The sequence below is a fragment of the Photinus pyralis genome, unplaced genomic scaffold (assembly GCF_008802855.1).
Source record: "Photinus pyralis isolate 1611_PpyrPB1 unplaced genomic scaffold, Ppyr1.3 Ppyr1.4_LG7, whole genome shotgun sequence".
NCBI classification, from domain to species: Eukaryota; Metazoa; Arthropoda; class Insecta; order Coleoptera; family Lampyridae; genus Photinus; species Photinus pyralis.
Genome location: NW_022170738.1, coordinates 35,556,517 through 35,567,032, shown reverse-complemented (window position 1 = coordinate 35,567,032; position 10,516 = coordinate 35,556,517). Strand labels below are relative to the sequence as shown.

The 10,516-nt window shown below is 38.2% G+C and overlaps 1 protein-coding gene across 1 annotated transcript; it reads right to left on the bottom strand.

The window, feature by feature from the left end:
- Positions 1-2,782: 2,782 nt before the first annotated feature.
- Positions 2,783-6,428, bottom strand: LOC116176214. The gene is made up of 2 exons (XM_031494694.1): positions 5,720-6,428; positions 2,783-5,661 (listed from the first exon to the last, which is right to left on the bottom strand). The coding sequence occupies exons 1-2, from the start codon at positions 6,204-6,206 to the stop codon at positions 2,783-2,785; spliced, it is 3,366 nt and encodes a 1,121-aa protein (XP_031350554.1). The 5' UTR covers positions 6,207-6,428.
- Between the last annotated feature and the right edge of the window lie 4,088 nt (positions 6,429-10,516).

Below are 10,516 nucleotides of genomic sequence, written 5' to 3'. Positions count from 1 at the left end.
TAATCTGAACCTTTTTTATTTGACCATTTTTGCTGTATCTCCAAAAATGAAGTGGTGGGTGGGTATCAAAGGTGTCCGAAAAAAACACCCCGTATCTTCGAAACGACTGAGCCGATTTTAACAAACTACGGCTAGTTGAAAAGAGCTATTCTTGGGCTACAAATATTATAATATTTTTTGTTAGTTTCATATGTTTTGAGACCACCTAGATACTACACTACTATCTTCCAAAGATCATTTACTTACAACGTCTTTAAATTGTATAACTCGCTTGCGTATGAACTGAAAAGCTGTACAGTAAAACAGTTTGATAATCGTTTTAAAAATATGTTATATCTGAGTCAGTTATGATTTGGTTAGCTCCTATAGTATCACTTTGGTACCATAATCATTTCATTTCTTTTTAAATTTTATTTTTCTTAGTTTGGTTTTGATTTCATGTTTTTCGCATTCAAATTTACCCATAACCTTTATTTTTCGCTTTAGTTGGTATGGCCTGGTTATCTGTTGTCATTACAGTTCTATAATGTATAAAATGTCGCCGGTTGAGGGCTTTTTTGGACATTTGAACAGAAATGGTTTAAAATCAATTTATTGTTTTCAGATGCCATTACTGGAATTTTACTCATTTGCTGTGAATAGTTGAATACATGTTTTCTAATTACGATTCTAATACGATACAACACAAACAGGAAAGAATTTATTTACAAGAGATGTTGAAGGTGACCTCCGCTTTAAACAACAAGCGAAGCGAGACATGAACCCTTGCACAAACTTTCTTAAATAATTAGGATTTATTTCATTGCAAGCTGTAAGTACTCATCCTAATTCTTCTCTATTACGACGTTTGTATAAATTTTAGATTTCAGGTAACTACAACGAAAGAAGTCACTTGGTGACAAATCAGCTCTCTTTTTCTTGTGTAATGTTCATTAACGAGACAACCATCAACTTCAATGTCAATTGTAAAAATGATTTACATATTGACTTTTATTGAAAAACATTTAAAGGATGAAAGTAGGTAAGATTTGTTGCATATTTTAAGGGGCATTTGACATGTACATTTTAGAATTGAACAGTGCTTATTCAATGACATAGCTTTATATACAAGTAGAGTTGTATCAAAGAGTAAATTATGGTTACTCTTTGGTTGTATCTTCAGAGTTAAAATTTACGCATTGTACATACATAACCGATGTAAAAAAAATGAATGGGCGACGACGGCGGCTCCCTAACTGGATTTTTTTTACAACCCTTTTCAGTGCATCACTAAGAAATTGAAAAATACCAGGAGAAAGAAATTTCGTTCGATTTATTTGTAAACCTCGCGAAAAATCCAGTCCGAAATATGCACCTTTTTAACATTCATTCGCCCTGGTAACTTGGATAATAACAGCTAGGAACTGCTGGAGGCGAGAAAAACTCGCTTTTTATTAAACTGTTTAACAGTAAAAAATCCACGGAATATTAGTAGCCTAAAAAACTCGCCCCAGGGCAACTCATTCGGCTCATATTTCTTTATTCTCGAATATACGCGCTGATTTCTGCTTTTAAAGTTCGTTTACTTTACGCAATTCACTAGGAAAAAATCACATTAAATTTTCTAATACTGAGTGAATTTTAAAACGCTTAATAATGGACGGGCCCCGCTTAAACCCTAGAAATAATGTTTTGTTATATGCTTTAGTTTTTTGTGTGTAATTATTTTTAGAGTAAGTGATAAGTCTAAATTGTGCACAACTCTTGTGCAGATAAGCGCAATTTTTAAATCAAAATAGCATGTCCTATGTATGTATGTATGTTTACCTTCTTGGTAGATGAATAATGGGGGAGGGGATCTTTACATAGATACATTCAAATTCATCGAAATATTGCATTTTTCCTTTGTTTGTTCCTCCAACATTTTCGAGATATTAACAACTAAGTTTCTACATCGTCAGTACATGTGCTTCGTCTAGACGAAATTCGGCCCTTTGAGAGTATCTTCTTTCGACACTCCGTTCTGCAGATATTTGCATTGAAAGTTCTGACACCACCAGTAGATAGGTATATCTCGTCATGACGTTCCATTTGCCCTTTATCAGTATCCTCTTCCGACACTTGGTTTTTAAGATGTTCGCTTCGACTTTACTAATATGTCTCGTGCAGATCATTCATTTTGACTTTGTGAGTACTTTCTGCCGATAAACCGTTTCTGAGATACTTATTCGTTATATTTCTTCCACCCTCCTCCGAAAATATGTTCTTGAGAGATAAGGAATTATATTGGATTACCATAAGGTGCCAAGGAGGAGGAGGTACAAATTAATTCCTTTCGTTTGAGACGTTTTATTAGAGTATCATGACGGATAAAACCAGTTTCACTCACTCGCACCCAAGTTTTAAAAAATTTTCACTCGATTAGGATACTTTGTAATCTGGTTCGTAAAGATTAGTCAGTCGGAGATACCATTGAAATGCATAGTCGCTCCGGGACATTTTTTTAGTCAGTCTGACGTAGAGGTTTAAGACTCGGACCCTAACCTGACAGGTTCTGAGTTCGAATCCCACAATTTTCCCGTTTTTAGTGGTAGGGAACGTCTCCTGACTACCATGCTTCGGAAGGCATGTAAAGCCGTCGGTCCGGCAGTCATACAACACACAGTCACAGACGGCTGTGGATTCGACCTGAAAACGTTTGTATGGATGCATGGATATTTGTAAATGTATAGTATAGTAACCCGCCACCCACCCCACTCAAAAATAAAGGCAAAAATAAATCAAACTAAACTGTTACGAAAGTTTAATGACATTGTTGGTTATTCATAATCAGACTTAGTTCTCTAAGCTTCTCCAAAACAAGATCCACCCCACCCGCGACATCATGCAAAATTTTTCGTTCGTGATGCAGCGATCGGTCCCTTGGGTGCGCATCCCCTGCCATCCGTAAGGTTTTGGAATGCATCAAGCTGGAACGTCTAATTACATGTTTACGCACTTTACGCGAACGTTTGTCATGAAATCTTTGCAAAGTGTCATAGTATACGCCTTCCAATTCGTTCATTTTCCTTGCGAGACGTTTGATGGTTTTACCACTGCGTGTGTGCATCGTATCCTGTTCCGGATACATTTTAATTACGTAGTTATTTACGTTTCCAGTGTGCGCAGGCGCAGACGTATCACCGCCGTCGCGTAAAATAATGGTTGCTGGAGACCCTGACTTGCCACACCTTAGAGAAGCTTTAATATTTTTTTCGCAATTATAACGTGATGTTATGGTAGAGGACTGGTTTTGAGGGTATAAAATTCGTAATGATGCCACGGGCCGTGGGTGTAAGTTACAGGTATCTTCAGAATTTAGAACTATATCTTGTATTTCCACTTCAGCGGGTGCGTCCCGTAGGCACGAGACGCTTATCGTGGTCTGACCTTCAACTGCATGTAAGCTCACTTGTGGTTGCTGAACCAACTGTGGTTTGGGACATTCACATTCTGGAGGTCTCGTTGGAATGCATCTGGTAGTAGGTCCAACTGGCGTTTTAAGTTCCTTGTTTCTTTCCAAGCATGCACAATTTTTGCTGGACCGCTCAGGCTGTCGCTGCACAGGGCAAAATGTGTAATTAACAGTCGCACTGGAACAGGCACACGATATGCACTTTTCGTCCCGAGCACAATTGCACGTCCCTTCAGAACATAGTTTCGGCTTTTTTTCTGGGAAAAGGCGACTTGTAGATTTTTTAATGCTACCATTGGAAGGTTTAGATTTGAAGAAATGTCTCGAGCAACAACCTTTTCCTTGAGATTCTTCGTGAAGATATTTATTGGTTTCGACACCGGTTGCAGTACCTCGATCAGCTTCCGGAATAGACTGGGGCGTTTCAAAATTAACCTGGGAAGATTGGTGATATTTTCGACTTTGCTCATCAGTGTTGGTACTAAAGTCCTTTACTGGTTCGATCACACGCCGATCGAGGGGTTTTTCTAATTTAACGGGCGAATGATCTCGATTCACATTTGTGGCTTTGTCAAACGTCTCTGGTTTATTGCTACCGTTAATTGTTGAAGTACCGCTAGTAGTTCTAAACGGTCGGTTTTCCTTTGGAGGCCTGTTAAAGATGAAAAATCTCCGACTAGGCGTTTTTCTTGGAGGGGGGTGGGAAAATTCAAGGTCGACTTGAGACGAACGGTGTGTGCCCCGCTTTACATCTTTTTTAAACATGCAGCACGTTGTTTTTGGGTCACTATTTATAGATGATTTACTGGGACTTCGTTTAGGAGTCTCGCTGAAAGTTAGGCTAGGCCCTCTCTCTCTGTTGGTATAATCGTAATCATCATTGTATTGATCAATTGTCCCATTGTAAAGGATAGCATTACTACACAAATCACAATATCTGTATTGAGGTAAAACGGGTGGGCAGGGTAGCTGATGGGGGCAAGGTTGGTAATGCGCCCATTGCGGATATCCAGTGTTTGTCGGATTACAACAGCGCTGACACGCGCCATCTTGTAACAAGTTTAGTGGAGATGTGCTGCTTGAGATTACACTGTCAGTACGATGCCTTTTTTTGAACACGCAACAATTTCTTTCTCCCACCTCTCTTTTCTTCAAAGGTATCTTACTAGGTTTTATCGTAGGTGTCACCTGGTAATGTTTGCAACATGGTGAGCACTCAGAGTCATCTGATGAACTTGAGTGGTGCGGGCAAGTAACGTTTACAACTGTATTAAATCCATGCCCTTCATCATTTAGGTAAGTGAGCGCAGAGTTCGACCTTTTGACAGAAACCTCATACGAGGGCTTTAGTTCATCCTCGGTTGGCGCTGCGTTTGCATCTTGCTTCGTTTTATTGCCAGCACGCATGCGTTGAAAGAACGATGGTTTCTTTGGCTCAACTTTTTTTTGACTTTCTTTGGGGATTAAAGTAACAGCACTTGACTGCATTTTATTCACTGGTACTGATATGAAAACCAAATCATCGTTATCCTTTCTTTTCTTCTCTGGAGCTGGATTACAACAGTTGCATGGCGGTTCTTTAGGAGGTCTGTAGTTATTCCGGTCACTGTAGATAGGATGGCAGGAGCCATCCCGTTTATACATCATTACTTGCATGCGTTGTTTTAATGACTGACAATTGTTACATTCTCCTCTTGTTTTGTGGATATCTCCAGAATCACTTTCTTCCAAACTATCTAGTAGATTACTACCACTTTCACTGGTTGAATCTAATACATAACCCAACTTTGATCTACAGCCGTGTGGTAACCTACGTTTTCTTCTCGTGATTTTGGACTTTCTCTTTTTTGCTATATAATTGTCCACCAGTTCCTTAATAAGGTCCTGGACATTAGCAAGTGGAATGGTTTGATACAAGTGAGCATCCCCAACCTCTTTCGAGTCATGGGCAACATGATCATCTAATCTTGATCTGCCTAATAGCGATTTTGATATGGTAATACATTCAATCAAACTAGGTTTCTCCGCCAAGCTTGTATCGTCATCCAGGGCTTCACCACGATCTACCGCAGAATTGTCGTCGATTGGAAGCAAAGAATCCACGCTGAATATGATACTTAGTGGTCCTTCGTGTGGTATCTCTGGTTTGCGGTAGTCTGTGTACTTTTTGGTACAGTAAACATTAGTAGATGGCAATAATGGAACATTTGCTCTGCGTTCTCGGTGGCCTGAAAAAAATCTCGACGTTACGAACAGTTACAGTACACTGGGTGGTCGGAAGAGTACCGGTTGGTTCTCGCTCCTGACGCCGACTTTTGTGAGGGATACTGTTGGGTGTAGCTTGTGTACCAGCGTTAACCATCTCATTGCCAATGGATTCCGCCACATCGATATCTCTACTTGGGTATTCTTCATCGTTTGCCAAACTACGTCGTCCCATTGAATCGTGACCTCCATGGGATACATCGACACTTGGATTGATAGACGAGGAACTACCGGTACGGAATGAATACGTCGGATCACAACGTCTCAGGCTAATTTCATTTGCATCGAAAGCCTTTTCGGGCGCATCATTGTATGATAACGGAACAATCTGGCCGGTGTTAGTTTTGTATGACAGTTTGACCAGGCCTATGAATGCAAGCCCTTTATCTGCAGATGAGCTCCAATCTTTCTTGTCCAAGAAAACCATTTCCTCCCTTACGCAGTTTAGGTATAAGTCTGATGTGTTGAAATTGACTATTGATTTTGATTTGCTGCAAATTTTGACCATTTCATTTAGTAAATATTCACAAAAATTTTGATTCTGTCAATAGTGACATAAGGGTTACGGTTTCAAATTAGTAGTGTTTATTTATTCCAAATGGCCTGGAGCTCGTCACGTAGAAAGAGTCACCTATGCAACACACCCCATCAAACCAGGTTGGGTAAAATTACAAGGAACACAATATATCATAAAATGTGAAAAGAATCCATTGACATTACTTTCTGCTTACCTAATTACCTAAACTTTCATCTTTTAAATTTACTCCGGATTAATTAATTTCAAAAATGTCACAACAACAGTTCGCTTTTGACCCTTACATTTCCATTAATGAAATGTAAATGAATTTCTGAATAATAAAGAGAGCCCCTCAATTTCGTTTCTTTCCCATTCCGGTTACATTTAAGTTTAATTAAACAAACTAAAAGCAGTTTCGTAGTTGCAGAGCAATCACCAAAATATGGTATGCATATTTATCGCAACGTCCCCTGTTGAAGTTACATACGTGCCGTATTTACATTTACGGTCACGTGTGTGTTCTGCGCTGAATTATATTAGGTAACTCCAGGTGCATATTTGATCTAGTCGAAAGCTTAGGTCCAGTAAGTGCGGGTGCGCTCATCTAAAAGGGAGATGCTTGCTGCTTCTGACCTTTAAATTGTCTGCGTCGTTCCAATAAAATATTCAAGTTGAGAACTCAAAAGATGCTACATACGCTTTGAGTGGATACGAACTATACAGTTTCGTCCTCTTTTTCTAACCTTTCCAAATTCTAAATATATATTAAATTTACATTTTGTTTACATAATTCCTTTCGGTTTTTTAGATTCGCCAAAAAGTTTCGGATGGATTTGCAAGCCCTTTCGCACATTAGACTACGAAGCTCCGGAAAACGCTACATCGCACTCAATTTTTGAAATCCTAACGTCGTTATAAAGTTGTTACTGTCTTTGTAAATTGAAAATAAGAGTTCTTTCGGTTTAAATTTAGGTCACAACTCATCGTCTCCTCATTATTACCTCAAAGGTAGAAGGAAAATGATGAACCGTAGGCGATAAAGTGAAATTACACTTAAAAATGCAACCCTATACGATCTAGCTAGCGCGCTGAAAGAATTATTTGACTAAGAAAATGAATTTTAAAGGCGCCCCTAGGTCATCATTTAACATAGAAATGTTATATCGTGGAGAGTTGTGAAAGTATTACGACAAAGATACTAAAAACCTCAAGTAACACCGCTTTTTGGTAACAATCCCAGATCGACAACAAAAATGTCTTCGTGTAGCAAAAATTATTGAACTGATGTCGGGATAAACTTGACAATAGATCAATATTGATATGTAACCCAAAATTTCAATACCTTTCCGGCAGTCTCAATAGTCTATTTTAATTACTTCAATCATCACATGTTTTTTTAGATTCTTCTTCGTATGCTAGTAGCTTTTCCTTATTCTTTAAAGTCTTTCGTTTCTTTAGGATTCTTTAAAATCCTTTCTTCCGATACTCCCCATTTTTGGGTATTGGAACCTTTAGGTTTCTCGGGTTCTTCGGATTTAGGATTAATTAGATTCTATAGTTTTTAGGGGACTTTTTTTCTCATTAAAAAAATATATGCTCGTTTTGTCCGTACCTCTGTTTGGATATTCAAAGTCTAACACGGGAACGCAAATAACTATGAATTTCACGCCTCCTGAAAATTATATTCAATTCCTTACACGCTGTTTAATTTTTTTAAGTTTTTTACGATTTTAGCGATTCTAAAAGCTCTTCGTTTCAGAATAATCAATTCTTTAGTCTAACAAAGTTTACAATATTGTAACGAAGAACCCGTTTCCAGCCTTGAAGTTTTATACCCGAAGTTGTGACCACACTGTATACTTGTGGACCCGACCGGCTTCCACACGCATTTTTAGTTGCGCACGTTACTAAGATGATCGCTTTCAATTTTCTAATGGTATACAAAAACCCAGCATTAAACAGGTTGTGCAGACCCCGCCGTTTGATCCAACATTCTAAAGAAAAAAGGGCATTGAGCGACAGTAATTTGGTGATTTCATTCCGACTATTTGAATAAGTATAATTATCCGTAATTTGTTGAATACGTATACGTTACATAGAACAGCCTCGGATTAAGTCCAGATTACATCTGTGCGCTTTTAAAAACTTCAATTTTGACACCGATCCCGTATTTTTAAGACATCTGGGAACGTCTGGGAAGGACGTAAATAACTAAAAACAGTTTTCGAGCATTATCGCAAGGACACACCGTCGAGATGGAAAAACCGTCGGTCCTCCCCATGGCATAGCCGAATTTTGTATATGTGAACGTTTAATTCAGAGGGGATATTTTGCATTTTTTGGTGTTTTACCAAAACGTAAGTTTTTCATCTTTTTTGATTTCTGCCTTTTGCATCTATCTTTTCCAACTACGTTTTGTAAGTACCGTCATTTTGAGCTTTTCCGTAAATTTATTTTGCATTCAGCCGTTTAAATTTTGCTTTTACATTAAGTGTACCGCTTTTTCTTGCACAGTAATTTCTACCACTCCGTTTCATTACAAGGTAAGCTTTTTGCTACTTTCCGTTAGATTAATTATATGCTGTTGGGGGGGGGGGGATATTTTCTCGCTTTCCTGCATTTGCTTTCCCGTAGAAACCGAGGAAAGGTGTCAACTGGGGATAAAGACGACTAATACGAAACTTATATATAAAACAAAAAGTAAACATCAGGGTCGGAAGTAAAAAGACGGATTGGTTTGATATCGGAAGAGGAGTTAGGCAGGGATGTTGTTTATCACCAACTCCGTTTAATTTATATGTAGAGCACATGTTGAATATGTTGAAAAGGGGAAAATATAGTATGCACATCGCAGGGAAGAAGATTGTTAGTATACGATTTGCGGATGACATGGTTGTATTTGCTGAGAGTGAAAAAGAAGTCGAGATACTGTTAGAAAAGATAGATAAACTGAAAACAGAGTATGGCCTAAGAATTAACAAAACAAAAATAATGAAAGTGGGAGTGCAGGAGGATATTATATGCAGTAAGATAGAAATTCATAAGAAAGAGATTGGTAAAATGTTTTGTATGGTTTGTTCAAATGTATGGTAGTGAAACGTGAAACGACAGCAATGGAAAGAGATCAGGAAAGGTTGGAAGCTTTTGAAATGTGGAAAAGTGTAGAAGTATTAAGTAAAATTGGAGAAGAAATATGTATGTTCAAGATCATAAAGAGTAGCAAAATAAACCGGATTCGACACGTACTAAGAAAGAATAGGTAGTTGGTTGAAGGAAGTAATCAAGCGAACTGAGAGAAAAAGAGGAAGGGTAATAACCTGAAGGAGGGAGAAGAAGGATAAATGAAGGAGTAAAGAAGAAGAGCAGATGATAGAAACGAGTCGCGGAGAAGAGCCATCAGGGACCTGCACGAGCAGAAAACTAATGATGAACACCATAACGCCGAGAGCTGAAACTTTTACTTTTTCGTAAGGAAAAGTATTGGTTTATCCCAAATAAAGTGTTTTTCCATTTCTTCTTGAGAAATACATAAAATCCTATTACGAGGTCGTTGTCGGACTTTTTCTTGTTAGCCTCTTCTACAAAAACCTTTCACAACTAAATATTGTTTACGGTGTTTTGTAGATGAACACTAATGATTTTGGGGTCATTCCTCTTTGAAATACTTGAACTTTTCGAAAAAATGAAGAAAAACCTACTCCCACTCTCTGAAATTGTAATCGCGCATTTTTCTAATAACAGCAGTTGTCAAATTTTCAGGGGGGAGGACAGAATGACTAATCCGATCCGCCGGCCGTTGGGGTTAAAACGAATATCTTGAAAACCAAGTGCCGGGAGAGGTACTCACAAAGCAAAATTGGTAAATGTCGATAAGACACACTCGTCAGTGGAGCCAAAGCTTCAACTGAGAATAACTCAAAAATGACGTGACGTGAAGAGGATACTTACAAATGATACATGCTTTATACCAAAGATAATACTACATATCTATGTTCACACTAACGTATTAATGATTAGTGATACTTAGGGTTTTTTTGTACCGATTGGTATAGCAAAAATTTTGTTTTCAGTTCTCCCCACTGGATTTTCTGACCATTAGTGTAATACTGCTTCATAATTGCTGATTTAAAGCAACGTTGTAACTCCAATAACTGAAATAGTTTAGCCATCTCTGGGATGATAGCGAACAATGCAGAGGTATCACAAAAAATAACACTCATTCTTCATTTACAAACTGAGGTGAGCTCTATTTTGGGGGTTGGATTACTTCACACTACACGGTTTTGTACACGTTATTCAAA

Bases quoted from the DNA above. Each gene is read 5' to 3' on its own strand.
- LOC116176214 (XM_031494694.1), bottom strand. From the start codon at position 6,206: ATGGTCAAAATTTGCAGCAAATCAAAATCAATAGTCAATTTCAACACA. The intron at 5,662-5,719 runs GTACTCTTCCGA...GATTTTTTTCAG, and splicing joins TCAGGAGCGAGAACCAACCG to GCCACCGAGAACGCAGAGCA.